Genomic DNA, 18,344 nt, shown 5'->3' on the forward strand with positions numbered 1-18,344 from the left:
GATTTAGCCATATAACTTACTGACCTGTGAAAAGCATCAGATTAAACTGATCTTGGGTTTGATCTGATGCTTTTAAGGAGAAAAAAGGAGAGATCTGCGGTCTATTAGACCCCAGAACTCTCAGAAAAGAGTACCTGTCGCTGCCCATGCCATTACAAGGTATGTTATTAATCCTGTGATGGCAATAAAGTTGATTTAAAAAAAGTAAACAGGGAATGTAAAAATAAAAACAATTCAATAAATTCAATAAAAAAAAAAAAAAAAATGTTAAGGCGCCCTTTCCCCCTTATGCTTGCACACAAAGGCAAATGTATGTATTGGTCCCGCACGCATTTGTGAACAGTGTTTGCCACCACACATATGAGGTATCGCTGCAAACATCAGATGAAGAGCAATAATTCTAACACAGACCTCCTGTGTAAATCTAAAGTGGTAACTTGTAAAGGCTTTTAAATTGCCTAATGGATACTTTATTGTACCCTAGTTTGTTGCTGTTCCACAGGTGTGTGTGCAATTTTAAAGCATGACATGTTTGGTATCCATTTACTTGGCATAACATCATTTTTTATGTTTTACACAAATTGTGTATTATATTAAGTACCAAGATTTATTAAAGTGTGTTTTTTCCCCAAAAACCTGCGCTTAAAAAATGTGTTGCGCAAATACTATGCAACATAAAATATTGCAGCATACACCTTTTTATTCTCTAAAGCCGCTGCTTAAAAAATAAATAATGTTTGGGGGTTTCAAGTAATTTTCTGTCAAAAAGATGTCGATTTTTAAATATACGTGAGAAGTGTCAGAATTGGACTGGGGCTGAATTGGACGAGGGCCTTCAGAAAACAAAAACAGAAGACCAGGCGGTAGCCTTACAACTGGCAAAAGTTGAATGGTGCCGACAAAAGCAAGCAGCACACACAAATGTAGGGTGGAACTCCAGCCATAAGACCATACCTTTGGTTGATGGTCTGTCCGAGTTACCCAGAGATGGTGGCAAAAGATACCAATGTACCCTTACAGGGTCCATGCGGAATATAAAAGGATGAAAAACAGACACAGAAAGCACAAATCACTACCTAACAATTGAGGGAAACTTTCTTGTTTGTCAGCTGGAGCCAGGAGGGACAGGAGAACAATATTTAGGTTGAGATAAAAGCAAAAACCAGCTTAGCCAAGAAAAGAGTCCAAAGACACTAGCAAAAAATGTGAGGTATAAGGATTCTGGGTAGGGTTATGTACTGGCCAATGGCTTTTCTGTTGCCGGTGTTCATTTCTCCTGTAGGCGGCAGTATAATCAGTCTAAGTATCTAAATAATGCGAGTCCCTCAATGCATGAGAAAGAAAAAAGGATTTGTTTAAAACGAGCACCACACTTCATTACCTCACAAAGAGACTTTGGCACGGATGTTAATCTGTTCTGCTGAAGCTCAATTTTCTCAAGGCGTTCCAAATGATTTACAAGAAGAGACTTTTTATTTATTAATCCTATGTTTTCCAGGTCATTTGCAGACAGATCTAGGGATCTAATGTGCTCTTTTTCTGTCAGTGAAGAGGCGCTATCAGTTCGCTTCATGTGTAATGGAAACCTCAGCGCTAAACCTACAAGAAAAAAAAAAAAAAAAAAATGTACCCAGCAGAGTAATGTTTAAAAAAAAAAAAAAAAAATCATTTTTAAACTAACAATAATTAACACAGAATTGACAACAAAACAAAAAAAATATCTGTCAAAAGATTAGCAAGATCAGATTTTTTTTTTTAGGGCCCATTCATACCAGAATATGGTGCAGGAAACCCACGTTCCGTGCACATTTCCCGCAAAGAGGTTTAGAGAACAATGCACTTGAAATCTTCAGCAGATGTCAACACAAAGAGAACGACCCCCCAAAAACAAGTGTGTTTTTTTTCAGTGTATGCCCCCGAATGCATCCTAAGCTTCCTTCTTCAAAGCTTTCTTCCAGGTGCTGGACAGATATCACTCGCCTCACCTCCGCATAGGGGGAGATTTTAATCTAGTGGCCCATTCCAAATTGGATAGAAGTAGGCCAAGTCCTGCAAATAATGTATTCCCTAAAACCCTTCAACATTCCCTCAAATCACTCCAACTGACTCCTGGAGAGCCCACAATGAGGGATCTCAGGGATACACGTTTACTCCCACCCTCACGATAGCTACTCCCGACTAGACTACCATTTTGCTCCCTATTCTAGTCGCAAATTCCACATCTGCCGATATACACGTATGCCCCTGGTCAGATCACCACATAGTGTCATGCAGCTTCTCATGCATGGGACTCCCTAGTGCAACAGGGGGGCTTGGCGCCTTAAACGACTCCTCACTCATGGACCCCAGCTTAGTTAGTCAGCTTTCTGCACACCTCACCTAATATTTTCTCCAAAATGACACTGACGGAATTTCCCCCACGACTTTATGGGCCGCCCATAAGGTTGTGAGGAGAGGTCATCTGATTGAAATAGCCACTACTAGAAAACACCAAAAAAAAATAATATATATATATATAAATATAATATATATATATATATATATATATATATATATATATATATATATTATATATATATATATATATTTGCTCACTAAACCACAGACACAGCCAAACACCCTCTCAGGAATTTCTGAATCAAATCAACAGCAAGAGAAGTGCTCTAGATACCTTACTCTTACTTAGCATACTGAAAAATCCCTTCGCTGGTCTAAAGCCAGATTCCTCTTGCACAGCAATTCAGCTTTGGCCATGTTTGCCAGAAAGCTGAAACAATCCATCCAACCCACACATTCATACAAATTAAAAGATAATGGTAACCTCACCACCCACCCAAAAGACATTTTAAAGATCCTCTCCTCCTACTATCAATCACTTCTGTTCTCCCCACAACCCCAATCTTGCCCCCCCCCCCCAGACCTGGTTAAACGCCCTCCCACTACCTCAACTCACTAAAGAACAACTGCAAACTCTTAATGCTCCTTGCACAGAGGATGAAATAGCCACTATCATTTCCTCCCTAAAAGCATCCAAATCCCTGGCCTGGATGGCTATACTGTGCTATACTACAAAAATATTTGCCGGTCTATGGTCCCCCAAGTTGGTCAAACTATATAACAGAATCCTGAGTGGAGACTTACTACCTGATGACATGCTCCTAGCAAACACGTCCTTAATTCTGAAATCTGGAAAGGATCATACCCTCCCACAGAACAAACACCCCATATCGGTCATTAATAACGACTTAAAGATATTCGCCTGTATACTAGAGGATCGTCTGGCATCGGTCATAACCTCCCTGGTCTCTATAGACCAAACAGGCTTCAACCCCAGTAGGCAAATTACGGACAACATACAGCTAGACACTAATGGAATACAGGATGCTGAAATTAACTGCCGCAAGGTCTTGTTATTTAGCCTGGACATTAGCAAGGCCTTCAACAGCGTCCTATGGCCCTATTTAGACAACATTTTGGCCAAATTTGGCTTGACCAGGGAATTTACCCATGGCTTTAAGGCTCTTTACCATAATCCCCAAACCCGTATGAAGCTCCCTGGGTGCAACTCGGAATACTTCACTCTAGGTAGAGGCACTAGACAGGGCTGCCCCCTCTCCCCTCTGTTGTTCACCTCGGCGATAGAACCACTGGTCCATTCAATCGCCTCTAACCCTAACATCAAGGGTTACACGAAGAACAGCCAATCTTATTCCTTTCAAATCTTCCAATCTCCCTCCCCAATCTACTTTCTACCTTAGCTACATTTCACCAACTTACGGGTCTGGGAGTAAATCCATCTAAATGTGTAGTCCTAACTATTAACTTCCCTTAGCCCTTAATAACCAGTCTCAAAGATAAATATGAATTCCCCTGGAGCTCGGACACCAAACAATACCTAGGGATCCGCTTAGCCCTCTCCCTCAGACTCATGTACACACACACACAAACTACCCCCAAGCCTTTGCCAATGTTAGATCCTTACTCACCCAATGGTCCTCTTATCACATATCATTTCTAGTGTGGCAGAGCGAGGCTTTGTCCCTATGGAAATGGTGTTGAAATGGACACAGAGTGTGCATATAGCCAGATTGCAGAGCTACAGAGCACAGATTTGAAACCGAGAAAACTGCTCTTGCAGTTTTTGCCAAATCTTGCCATTTCTGAAAGGGGCTCTTTAGTTTGGAGATCCTTCAGAGATTTGGGTTGGACGAGATCTCCAACCCTGTGTCCGGGTTTTAAAGACTGAGGGCTGGGGAGAGCAGAAGTGGGAGGAAGGTGGAGTTGGAGCAGTGGCTGCTAGTAAGAGTCTCTGTGTGCATTAAGAAGTTCAAAGCTGTGTGCGTTGGAGGGCTTCAAGCTGTGTGCGTCCATGGAGCCAGAAGCTGTGTGCATTGAGGGGCTTGAAGCTGTGTGCGTTTAAGAAGCCCAATGCTGTGTGCGTCCAAGACTGTGAGACTGGAAGATCTGGTGGTTTAAGGTACAAACTACGATAGCAGCAGTGTTGTCAGAGTAGCCAGGTGGGCTAGTATTTTCAGTAATTTCTGAAAATTTTTAAACCCCTGTGTGGGATTAATAAATGGACGTTTTGTTTTTCCTTATTTAATAAATGTGGGCTACCAGGCCCATAACGATATATGCCTGTTTGGTGTGGACTCACTACACAGAAAACGCATCTACCACGAGATCTAACAAACCCCTATGTCACACTAGGGAAAATTCAAGAAGTGAAAATGTCGATCCTTCCCAAGCTATTTTTCTTCAGAGCCCTACCCCTTTATGTATCCCGTTCCACGTTAATGGCTGTACAGTCCGCTTTGTTTAAATTTATCTGGCAAAACAAGCAACCCTGCAAGAGCAGATAGATGCTGTATAGGGCCCAGTCTAGAGGTGGCCTAGGCTGCCCTGATCTATGGAAATACTTCTTGGCGTCATGCCTTGTACAATTAGCTCAATGACTTAGAACTTCTTTTTATGGTATTTAATTACCACTTGTGTTTTTGTTTTTTTTATATATTTGTGTGGAACAAAATGACAAATTTGCATACAGTGTTGCATGGCCGCACAATTGCCAGTTAAAGTAGCGCAGAGCTGAATAGCAAAAAATGCTCTGGTCATGAAGGGAGAAAAATCTTCCAGAGGTCAAGATAAATGCAACTCGATGTTAAAAAAAGGTATAATATGTATAGATGTAAAATACGTTTATAAAATATACACGTCCACCTACTTGGATAATCGAGGCTTACAAAATCTTTTCTGCGACATATAACAGGTTCGTCTCCAAATGCACCCTGTTAAGGAGAACACAAATAGGATAATTTTGAAAGGAAAACGGGCATATATATGACTCAACAGAAGCAAGTAAAATCTTCAAGCATCCAGAGTGTGACATTCGGAACTTGTAAGTGACAATAGCAGAGCTGTAAGCATCAATAGTGTCATATTTTCAGCTCTGCAACAGTTCCCTTTTGTTAAACAGCGTAAGAAACCATTTACCATGCCTATGTTGCAGTAAACACAAACACGGCATGTCCCAGCAATAGAATAAGGATAGACCAGTCTCTCCTCATCAAACTTTTCATAAAATCGCTTCATGAGACCAACCACCCCCAAAACCAACATCTCTCTTAGAGATCTGACAGGCCGAGTTAGGTGCTATGGCCGTCATTGGCCAACTTTTTCCTACATACGTGCAGAAAATGCAATTAGACAGTACCAGGGTTGGAGGAGGGATTCTCCTACAATGGTCACGGGCAAGTGAAAAAACAAACTGTAAATCAAACCCTACCAAATTCCACACAGCATGGGCAGACCTCTGCAAAGATTTGTTACGTTACAGAAAGATTTGTAAATAAAATCTGTGCGGACAGGTACTGCATTTGCTTTCAAATGTCCCAAAATTCTTTAACTTATTCCTGTGTAGGTATTCAACAATAGTTAACATGTAGTGCATTGTCAGCTGTAGAACAGATAGTAAATATTACTTTTTGTCACAACCACTGAAGTAACAGGACAACTGGTGCAAGTTCTCTTCCTCTGTCTTGATAATCTGAAAGATACTTGTTTGATAATAAAACATTGTCTTGATAAAATGCTCAAATGATTGCCATTGCAAGGCATAACATTCAGCTATTTATTTTTTATCTGGACAAAGAATACTATTACAGATCAACAACATATCAAAAAAGTATGCAAACTGGTCAGTCACCACTGCAAGAATGCATACATTTCCTGCAATTCAACCACCTTTGAAGTGTACTGTAGGCATATTTTAATTTAAAAAGAAATGGTACAGGGTAACCCAAAATAATAAATGTAGCATACCAATGAGTTAGTTTGTCTTTGCCCTGATGGTATGTGATTCAGTTTTGAATTTTCCTTGTGAATGTCAAGATTGACAAATGAGTGAGATTTTTTCACTGGAAGCATCCCATCGCTACCTATAAAATAAAAGTAATAATAATAAGCTTTACTCGTTATTCCAAAAAATATTCCTATTAAGACATGCAAGTTTAAAATTTATATTTTGTCAGTAAAATATTTGTCTGCTGATCAGTAAACTATTGTGAATTTTTTTTTCCCCATTGCTTATGGATTGATTTGTCCCTTTCACACGAGCGGATAGAATTCAGCTTTTAGTTGCAGACAGATGAAGTTATCCTCCGAAACTTAACAGGAAGCATATCAGAAATGGCAAGAATGTTCCACTGCAACTAAAACGCAGCCACATGTAAATGCAAGTAATCGATATTAACCGCAAGCGATAGCTGTGCCTGGAGTCTTGGCATTTCAAAATAACTAAACATGCCTTTACTCTGAGCCACTGACCGAGCACAAGCAAGTAGATGAAGACGTATGAATTTCCTATAACTTTCTTTTGATGCATTCTTGTCCTGGGTGATTGAATTAGTGACAGTCAAAAATTGGCAATTAAAATGGCATGGTCCATATTTTTCTCATGACAGATGGACTCATGTCTGAATCCACAAACGGTTGACCGATTCCCTGCCCCTACTGGAAGTCTATTCCAGGTGTTAACTGCTCTGTCTGTTAAATAATACTTTCTAAACTTGGTTGTGAACTTTCAGTCATGCTCATTTCCGTGTGTTCTTGATCCTGAACCTTATTCACGCCCTTAATGTATTTAATGATTTCAATTATGTTCCCCTTTCCTCAAGACTGTACATAAGTTCCTGAAGTATTATCTTATATGTTTAATCCCTCATACAAGATAAAAATAAGCCCTTTTACTCAGTAAACAATGGAGAAAAGTAACTATGCGCAGTTTGCAGTAAACAATATTAGTCAATAAAAAGAAAAAAAAAAAAGACAAATAAACTGGCCTCTCAGTATACGGGTCTCACCTAGACCTATGGGCGTGTCCCACTGGGTTGTTTATTTTCACTGGCTAGTGACTTTTCTGGCTGTGGGGTCCCTGTCCGCCTCCTCTAAAAAGGTAGGGGTCCTATCCACTGGCCTTTTGTTCTGGGGTCTGGGTCACTGCGGTGGAGTCTAGCTGCATGGTTTCCTAAATCTCTGTTTGTCGATGCATACCTATGGTTTGATTTTGATTCTTCTTACTTGTCGGCTGGGGAATCCGGCTCTCTTCTATGCTCTAAGATCCCACTCAGGCCTTACCTGGCTACTAGCTGGCCAACCCAGGGATTTGCGTTTACTCCCTTTAGTGGTTTTCCGCCTCCTCAACGAAGTTTTCTCTGCTTCCCCTTCACACAGGTCCATTGACCTGACCTACTAGGGACACTGTCCCTTGTTGACACTTGTAGGAAAGCATTTTGATTGACACTATAGATCCTGGTAGTCACCTGGCTCTGTTCCACTCCTGAAAAAGCCCCCAATTCAAATGTACATGAAGAGGGTGTTTACAAGTCTACAATTTCTTCTGCAGGAGTGTTCCACACACTCAAACACCTACACAACAGGTTCCATCAAGATCTTGATCCTTGATGGATTGACCAACTTTGCCACTACCGGAAATCTATTTCAGCCAAGAAAGCATGTCACAGTCCTCTCGCTTATCAATTTTGGAGGAACTCAGGCCCTGACACTCGTTCATTCCCTTTTAAGGCAATCTATCCCCCATCTCCCTACCTCAAGAAAAAGAAGACTGAAGTAGGAGTCACTTTCACGTCTAAAAAAATCACTCGTATATTGAAACTAGACCACCCAACCTTTATTTCGAACACATATAAAAGACTGCCTTCAAAAACATATCAAGGTGGTACAAGATATCCTACATAAAAATGTACCTCTAGGTCTCCTCTATGTGCTGAAGTTGTAATGACCACAGAGGTACACTACTACACATATTTTCAAGTTGCCCAAGCTTAAAGTGCATTTACAAGTTTACAGTCAAATTGGGATAATACCAACTTTACTTTGTTACATGTCCACATTCACATTACTTAACATTTTTTTTTTATTATTATTTTTGCAGCTTACCTTTTTTGGTGCTCTATTCTGGAGGGGAGTGGGCAGTTGTGGTTGCCATAAATAACCCTGTCTGTATTGTGCAGGCAGAATGTCATTATCAATCGCAACTAGCTTTGAACACTGTATGTCGTAATAAAAGAGTTAAAGGTTTACGGGATAAGATTCTTGCATTTTATGTTAATGAAGACAGCCTAAAGCCAGCCATAGATGGATCAAAGTTTGGCGGGTTAAACACTTGAGGACCGCCGCACGACGATATAAGTCGTCAAAATGGCATGGCTGGGCACAAGGGCGTACATGTAAGTCCCCTTTAAGAGCCCAGCCGTGGGTCACACAGCGTGCCGACACGCTCGCGACCCGGTCCTCTTCTCAGTGACAGTCCCCGCGGGAACAGCGGATCGCCGCCGGGTCACAGAGAGGAATAACGGGGAGAGGCAAGTGTAAACAAAGCACTCCCCGTGCTTCCTAGTGTGGCCGTCACTGATCGTCTGTTCCCTGTGTTGGGGAACGACGATCAGTGACGCCACAGCCACGCCCCCCCCCCCACAGTAAGAACACTCCCTTAGGGCACACTTAACCCCTACAGCGCCCCTTCCTGGTTAACCCCTTGGCTGCCAGTGTCATTTTCACAGTAATCAGTGCATTTTTATAGCACTTTTCGCTGTGAAAAGGACCAGGGTTCCAAATATGTGTCAAAAGTGTCCGATGTGTCCGCCTTAATGTCGCAGGCATAAAAAAAAAATCACTGATCGCCGCCATTAGTAAAAAAAAAATATTATTATTATTATTATTATTATTATTAATAAAAATGCCATAAAATTATTCCCTATCTTGTAAACACTAACTTTTGTGCAAACCAAACGCTTATTGCGATTTTTTTTACCAAAAATATGTAGAAGAATATGTATCGGCCTAAATTGAGGAGAGAAAAAAAGTTTTTTTTATATCTTTTTTTGGGGATATTTATTATAGCAAAAAGGAAAAAATATTGTTTTTTTTCCCAATATTTACGCTCTATTTTTGTTTATAGCGCAAAAAATAAAAACCGCAGAAGTGATCAAATACCAACAAAAGAAAGCTCTATTTGTGGGGGAAAAAGGACGCCAATTTTGTTTGGGAGCCACGTTGCATGACCGCGCAATTGTCAGTTAAAGCAACGCAGTGCCGAATCGCAAAAAGGGGCCAGGTCCTTTACCTGCATAATGGTCCAGGTCTTAAGCGATCCAGCAATCGACTTTAGTACAACCAGCCTGTCAGGCTTTTTACATACAATTACTGCCAGCCGTTATAGCCACCTGCAGAGATCATTGTATTCTGATGGTGGGGAAACCTTCCCCGTCAGAATACAATTGCAGAGCTGGAGGGATTCCCCCATGAACATGACTCGTGTTGATGGGGAAAACAAGCAATTTTCTTTCCTTCAAACCATGGTTGAAAAAAAAAAGAAAAATTAATAATCTATGACCAGTCCTAGGACAGACTCGCTCTGTTCAAAAAAAACCTGCAGTCCTTCATGATACCTTCTCCTGAGAAACATCTAAAAAATTTAAGAAATATTTTGTAAAAACATGTAGGTATGCAGGGTAAAAAGGAGCACATAAACATCTAGGGCCAAATTCACGTATCTCCGCGTAACTTAGCCGCGGAGTAACGTATTCCATTTACGTTACACCGCCGCAAGTTTACAGCGCAAGTGCCTGATTCACAAAGCTCTTACCTGTAAACTTGCGGCGGTGTAACGTAAATGCGCTCGGCGCAAGCCGGCCTAATTCAAATGGGGCGGGCACCATTTAAATTAGGCGCGTTCCCGCGCCGAACGTACTGTGCATACTCCGTCAGGTAAATTACCCGACGTGCATTGCGCTAAATGACGTCGCAAGGACGTCATTGGTTCCAGTGCCATTCACGGACGACTTACGCAAACGACGTGAATTTTCAAATTTTGACGCGGGAACGACGGCCATACTTAACATTGGCTAGTCCACCTAGAGGGCAGCCTTAGTTTTACGCGGCGCATCTCGACGGAAACGACGTAAAGTTAGAGCGACGGGTAACGCGGACGTTCGTGAATCGCCGTAAGTAGTCTTTTGCATATTCTACGCCGACCGCTATGGAATCGCCACCTAGCGGCTGGCCTAGAATTGCATCCTAAGATCCGACGGTGTAATTCAATTACACCTGTCGGATCTTAGGGCTATCTATGCGGAACTGATTCTATGAATCAGCCGCATAGATACAACAAGCGTATCTCAGAGATACGACGGCGTTGTATCTCTGCTGTGAATCTGGCCCATAGTGGGGTTTTCTCAAATTTGACTTTTAAAATTAGAAGTATGCTTTGATTACCTGCTGACTCCCCACAGTACTTTTACTGCGGGCAGCCAGCACAGACAAGCTAGATGATGTACATGTATGTCATCCAACATGCTTTTGGTTAGGGGTGCACAGCTCGCTGCACCTGCGACAGTTGCGTCCAGTGGACCCAGCGGATTAAAGATCCTGGTAACCGCGGCCCAGTGATCACAATTTCAACAAAGCTAACGTGATTGAATTCATAACAGCTGTGTGTTTTCTATGCGGTGATTGGCTAAAATAGCATGTGATAGCATTGGGCCAATCACATTACCCTGTACCATGTGATTAGCTGCAACTAATCACAGATCACTAGTAATCACAGATGTCATGAATCTTAACCCCCTACTCAGAGAACTACAGTGTTACTCTATTGTATTTACCTCCGCTGTCAGAATAAAATAGAGCAGTGAGGATAAAACCCCATGTATGGTCAGCTTTACACTGGTCTGGTGACATTGACTAGTGTGGCAGCGATCAAGAACATTGTTGCTGGCTGCAGTGATTTGGTGAGGCTGTCAACACTGTGGCTGACAGCAATGGTATAGTGACACTGCTTTGGGATCAAGGACACTGTGTTTGGATGCACAGGTATTGTGACTCTCTACTTAATTTGTCAGGGACTTGCTGACCATAACAGAGCAGATGTGCAGACATGTTCGTGGGTTCGGATGAACACCTACGCGCAGACATGTGCACGCACGCGCACATAAGCACTGGTGCCAATTGCAGTATATAGAGATAGCAGATGCACTAGGGCCTTTGCTGTCTGATCTGTAGCCTTCCCAGTACCTGCCCTTGATCCAAATGTACCTGGCTTTCCTGACTCCTCCGATTCTCTCCATTCCTGATCTCGGCTTGCTTAACCTTTCTTCAGTCTTACTCTCTGAATTCCCTGATGCCAAACCTCTGCATGAACTTGACCATTCTTATTGATATCTCTGATGTACCCGATTCCTCTGTATCTGAACTGGCTCGTCTGACTCTGCTACAGCCTTCCCGTGCCTGCATCCGCAGTACCCCGCACCAGCAACCTACCTGCTGTCATGGATATACAATAATGTCTGTCAGCTTATCTTCTCCTCCATGTGTTCATTAGAGGCCTGACTCTCTTATCTGGCTGCCTTTTACCATCTCTCCTCCCTGTATGGCTCCACCCCAGGCCATCCCAGGAACTCTATATTAACTAGTGCACTGCAGGTCTGCTTTGCTGTTCAACGTTGCTTGTTAGCTTTGTGTTCCTGCTTGTCGCATGCTACGTTAATCTCTCGGTGTACCGATTTTGGCTTGTCCCCGACTACTCTTGTTTGCCTGTGACCCTGACCCTTGGCCTGTCCCTTGGTTATCCTCGTCTGCCTATTGCCCCGACCTCGGCTTACCCTTTACTATCCCTTGTGTTCCGATTGGCTGCTTCCCCTCTCTCCCTAAGGAGCGTGACCTGGGGGACTTCAGGGGCCGCGACCTGGGTTCAGTTGCAGCGAAGGCCATCCTCACCACTAGAGGATCTGGTGAACACCTGCTGGACCTTAGACTCCGCGCCCTGGGGAATCTTGGGCTCACGCTTCCTGTCCATCCGCAGCAGTCCGCTATAGGGTTCACTACCTTGCAGTGCACCCCTGACTCCAATGGGGTGCATTTGTCATCTGGCCACAGGTGACCTGACACCTGCATCCGCCACACCCCTGCATCCACAGCCCCCAACCGCAGGTGCACTACCGCTGCCGGCTGCTACTAGTGTCCCCCTGCTACAGAGAACATCACAGGTGCTCCTACCTCACCTCTGTTGTAAACTCAGTGGTCCCTAACCGTGGCTCCACCAGAAACATATGTGACAGTATTACTAGTGATTAGGGACACTAGATGAATGCACTGGCATACAGTGTCACCAGAGCAGCCAGCCACTGCCTTTGATCACTAACCACCCCAGTACAGTGTGACCATAGTAACATTGTACTGGAGTAGCTGGAGATCATTGACACTGCTGTAGAGATAGCGATATATAGTATATCAATACAAATCACTGTAGGAACACACTATTTCTGCTCACAGACACATGCTGTTAGAGGAAAACACTGGCTTCAGCATGCAGCCTTTGGTTACATAGGTGACTGCTGTGATTAGTCTCTGTGTCCTGATATGTGATCTGCTGTGTCAAAAGCATGCACAAGCAGGAGGCCGTTTTATATATAACTGCCGGACAGCAAGTGGTTAAGCACTGATCGGGTTATATGTAGCTACCATCAGGTAACTGGACAAAAAAGAAAGCTGCAGGGATATCTTCCTGGATAACACCTCCCACAATGGTTGTAAAGGCTTAAGATTTTCTACTTTCATACATTCTATGCATGAAGGTAAAAAACCTGCATGCAACACCACCCCCAGCCACCCCAAATACATACCTGATCCTGATCTTGATCCAGCGATGTGCACAAGAGCCTTGGCTCTCTCTCCTCATTGGCCTTAGAAAGCAGCTATAGCCATTGGCTCCTTCTACTCTCCATTACAGCCAATGAACCAAAAAAGAGAGCAGGACGGGGCCAAGCTGTGCTCCGTGTGTGAATGGACACACAGGAGTGAGCTTGTTTAGTGTCCCCATAGCAAGCTGCTTGCTATGGGGGCACTAGGCAGGAGGGAAAGGCATGGAGCACAAAGTGGGGAACCCCAGAAGAGGCGGACTGTGACTGCTCTGTGCAAAACTATTGCACAGGGCAGGCAAGTAAAACATGTTTCTTAGTCAAAATTTAAGTCCTGCTAGATGACTTCAGGCTGGCCCCTTGTGCAGGTATAACCATGTAAAACATTAAAAAGAAGTATATATACACTGTTTAAAATCCAGTAATACACTGTCTCACCCAGCTCTGCACATGCTCAGTTGCTCTCCATTTTTAGGCACTTTATGAGTTTATAGAAGCCGATCTGCTGACAACCCTTACGTGGAATTAAAGCCTGCTTTTCTTTACAGCCAATGAAGCTGCTTCTGTTTGATCTGCAACTGCCATGGTGATCAGTTATGACACCAGCCAACTGATGGTTTGTCAGGAATGTAACTTTTTTAAACTGTTAAATTGATGTGTTCAGTTCCGCTTTATGATTTACTGCTGTTAAAGGGGTTCTGGGCTTCAAAAAAATAGCATCCTCCAGCAAGAAGAAACAGAAGCAATTCTGGAGGCAATTTACAGCACACCATAATGTGGAATGTATGCACTTTCATAAAGAACATTTTTTTATCAAGTGGTTATGGGTGAAGTTCTGTATTAAAAATAAATACTTTAAATATCACTTTAAGCCTGGAACTGAAATCTGAAAAAGCTTGCCCATCCACCCAACGTTTAAATGTCCAACAGAACGGCATGTAGTAGCCTTGCAAATCTGAGAACAGATACCCGATGCAGAAAAGCCCACGAAACACTAAAAGATCTGTAGAATGTGCCTTAACGAGGAAGAGAGAAATCCTGGCAATGGTCCACGTCCAGGCAGTGCAGGGAAACTTTTTGGAATGTCATAAATCAGGAGAACTTTGGAGAGAAACCCCCATAGAAGAAGGTAAGCGATCTCAGAGAGAAGAAGTCCATCACCTAAAGAAACTAGCAAAAAAAATCAGCCTAGCGGGGAGTGAAAAGGGGTTATATAATGGGAACTCCCTGCAAACTTTTTTTGTTCGTGTACAACAAAAGCTGCCTATAAAAACAGCCATCATTTTAAATATCTGTTCCCCACACTGTACAAATAGAAAAATGTAACGGAAAAAAAATCTTATGAATGCATAATTACAATAATGCAAACAAAGCATTATTCACCATACCTTTAAGAGGAAATGTAAAGGGAGGTTAAAATACTTTCAAGTACATCACCTTCACTGTCTAGGTCATCACTGCAGGCAAATACATCTTCAAAACCATCCTGAAGGAATGAATCATCACTTTTATCAAGCATGTCTTCTACAGAACTCAAATCTGGAGATGTGCAGCCATAATAGCGTAAAACCTTCCTTGCTAAAACTGGCGCCAAGTCTGAAAGTAAAAAATAATACAATATGACATGTACAATTGTACAAATATACAGTTAGCAGACCTTAAAGTTCACCTATAATTAAAGTTGTTGAAAACCCTTACATATACCCAGTGAAGTGACTAGCTTCAGGTTATACACAGAGATTAATTCCTTCTACACAAGTTGTACCTGTTTATCTGAGGTCCTCTCTTTTCTACCTTCGTTCAAAGTCCAGAATTTATAAAGCATGTTTGAGCTGTCAAAAAACAGGGGGCAGGGAGCTGAAATTACACACTGCAGAGCTCAGCGAGGAGAGCTCTAAGACCTAATTGGAGGGAAAGGACTCACCCCCCTTCACACAGCACACAGCTCAGGCTGTCATTCCCAGGCTGTGTGTGTGTGTGTGTGCGCACTGAAGATCCCTCCCATCAACTTTTTTTACTTGGTGCCAGGAAAACTTGTCAGAGGTGACTCGTGCTGATAGCAGAGAAACAGGCAGCAGACAGAAATAATACTACTACCAATAGTACTCTGAATTGAGACAGGTACACACTATAGAAGAATATGCTTTTTTCATATCCCATGTTGGAGGTTTACAACCACTTTAAAGTCCCTCTCTCGTTAATCATTAAAGTGTTACTAATCCCAGTAATATGAAAATAGTTCACAGGACTGATCGAACAGAATAAACTGCACTCCTGTGAGCTACAGGAGAAGTATAGCCCAAAAAGTGTTGGCCATACTACTACTTTTTTGTATTCCAAGATTTGAGCCAAATCTCAATTGAGCGATCTGCACAAGAGCTAGGCTCGGCTCCCTTACTATCCTCTTTGGCTCAGACACAGCAGCAGGAATCATTGGCTCCTGCTGCTGTCAGTCATAGCCAGTTAGGGAGGGAGCAGGCGCGGTGCCAAGCCCCCAGTTCAGGAGCGAACTGCAAACTTACAGGGAAAAATTAAGCCAATTCTGAGAAACAAATTTTTGTAACTGCAAGTGAAGTTTAGACAGCACACTGAGTCAAAGTCTAAAGTTCATTTAGTAATTAAAGTTGTGTTAAAGCTAAAAATGTTTTTTTCATTCTCTGCATTAAGGTAGAAAAAAAATGCTTTGCCACTTCCTGTGCCCCCTGAACACACTTAGGTGGTTGTAAACCCCATTCATGAAATTTGACCTAAGCACATACTGTATATCTGTAGTGTTTACATATCTCTCTCCAAAACTCTAACGCTGCGTACACACGCTCAGAATTTCTGACAACAAATGTTTAATGGGAGCTTGTCGATAGAATTTCCGACAACAAAATCCGTTCTCATAAATTCCAATCGTGTGTAGAGAATTGCGACGCACAAAATTCCACGCATGCTCTAAATCAAGTACGAGACGGAAGCACCCGGTCTGGTAAAACTAGCATTCGTAGTGGTGATGGCACATTGGTCACGCTGTAAAGGACTTAAAAGCACGAGACTGAAAAGTGCGAATTATCTCTCATCAAACTTCTACTAACACGAGATTAGCAGAAGGAGCCCAAAGGGTGGCGCACTCGGCATATGAACTTCCCTTTCCAAATTCCTGTCGTACGTGACCGCGTTCTTGGCGATCGGAATTTCCGACAACATTCGTGCGACCGTGTGTATGCAAGACAAGTTTGAGCCAACATCCGTCGGAAAAAAAATTCACGGATTTGTTGTCGGAATGCCCGATCATGTGTACGCGGCATAAGTGCCATGTCTGTCTGGTGCTCTGTTCCTCCGTTATCAGCAGAGTCACTTCTGACAAGTTCTGACACACAAGATAACAGCAGCTAAAAATTAGTGTCAGGGAGGGAGCTTAGAGGTAGATAAGCAGGAAGCTTGACTATTCAGACTACAGCTCTGCAGGTTCCTTTCGTTCCTCTGTCTATGTGGAGTGGGGGTGTGCGCCTTTCCTCCAATCAGCTCTCACACAGTATAAGCCCCACCCCAACACCCACTGCTGGAGGAGGAAGAAAGATTTCCAACATGATCTGCAGTTTCTAAAGAGTGTAGAAAGGGAAAGACAGCAGATATACAGGTAAAAACTTATGTAGGGAGATTTGTTTAATCTCTGTGTATCATCTGAGCCTAGTCACTTCACTGGGTATAGGAGAGGCTTTACAACCCCCTAAACTGAGTCCTGTATTGACCCAGTGCTGTTCCCAGCAAGTTCCCATTCAAAAAAAAGAATCTGCCTATAGTTCTACTTTAAGCGGAAAGTAGAATGATGACATTTAGTTTCTTTTATTTATACTTTGTTTCACAAAAAGTATACTGTTTGGAAAATGTATGAGAAAGAAAGAAAACTTCTTGCACCAGTCACTGTGTAGTGACTTTGAGGCAGACATTGTAGCAAGGCCTTCTTTGCACAGTTGGTTTTCAGCGGTCTGTTAAAGCGGTAGTAAAGTTAGCAGGAAAAACAAATAAATGGGCCGTCCTGCAGGTTTTAGCCATAATGTACCAGTATGCACTGCATACTAGCACATTATGACAGACTTACTGACAGACAGGGGGAACATTTATCACAAAAGAGACCTTTAGGGTCTCTCCTGTTATAAAAGCCCTGCCTGTTAGCGTTTTTTCTAACTTGTGACCTTACTACCACTTTAAGCGAGACTGCATGCTAAAGAAATAGGGTTGATTTACTAAATATGATGAGGCTGTTCACTTAGCAAAGTGCATTTTCACTTAGCTTTGTGAAAGTGGTGAAGCTCTGCTGAATGAAATCAGTCACTTCACTTTCCCTGTAAAAAATAAATAAATCTGGGAGTACATCACAGGACAAGGCACATCTACATGTTCATACAAATAGGGTCATGCTGCCACCTTCAGATGATTGGGAATTGGCAAAAAAACAGAAAGTCCCCTCCCAGGTATAACCTCTGTCGCTAGGCAAGGCTTTGATTTCTGCAGAAAGCTGCGAAAGAAAGTTGGGTGGGAACTCTATACCATTTTCGCTATTGTACATTACGAGATAGAGCATTTTTACATTATTACCAACAAGGATGTCCAAAATGGCAACAAAACAGGCTCCAAAAAAAAAAAGAAGAAGGTTAGAACCTCATGTAGCAACCTGTAAAACGAGGCGATGTTCTCTATACATCCACTAGAAAACTAAAAATATGAGCAGAGGACCAAGTGGCAGTTAAACATCTGGCTTCCATAGCTCAAATTTCTAGAATAGCCCAAGAAGTACCCACATTCCTAGTAAAAAGAGGCATCACCAAAATTGTGGAACTTTCTTTTCAGATCGTAAGCCTGAGAAATAAGCGGACAGATTCAAGAGACAATATATATGAAACCTGCATGACCCTTCCTTGGGCCTTCCAGAAGTATAAAAAGGGAATCCCACTGATGAAACTCAGCAGTCAACTTCAGGTAACACTTCACATCTAAAGTTTGAAGCGCTTTGACCACCAGCAAGGGAGACTTAGGACAGAAGACAGCAACACAATGACCTGGCCAAGATTCAACAAAGCCACCAAGGTAAAAAAAAGGCCATTTAACCACATTGTCACTGTGGAGCACCAGGAACAGTAATGT

General features: G+C 42.5%; 1 protein-coding gene across 5 annotated transcripts in view; it reads right to left on the reverse strand.

The window, feature by feature from the left end:
* LRRK2 (leucine rich repeat kinase 2) overlaps positions 1-18,344 on the reverse strand; it is a 376,481-nt gene that overhangs the window by 178,085 nt on the left and 180,052 nt on the right. For all 5 annotated transcript variants that reach the window (XM_040343608.1, XM_040343610.1, XM_040343612.1 and 2 more), the window contains exons 22-25: positions 14,652-14,810; positions 6,322-6,437; positions 5,225-5,288; positions 1,382-1,599 (exon numbers count right to left, since the gene is read on the reverse strand). In XM_040343608.1, the coding sequence (XP_040199542.1) occupies positions 1,382-1,599; positions 5,225-5,288; positions 6,322-6,437; positions 14,652-14,810 (557 nt within the window). The remainder of the gene's footprint in view (positions 1-1,381; positions 1,600-5,224; positions 5,289-6,321; positions 6,438-14,651; positions 14,811-18,344) is intronic.

The sequence above is a fragment of the Rana temporaria genome, chromosome 3, assembly GCF_905171775.1.
Source record: "Rana temporaria chromosome 3, aRanTem1.1, whole genome shotgun sequence".
Lineage (NCBI taxonomy): Eukaryota > Metazoa > Chordata > Amphibia > Anura > Ranidae > Rana > Rana temporaria.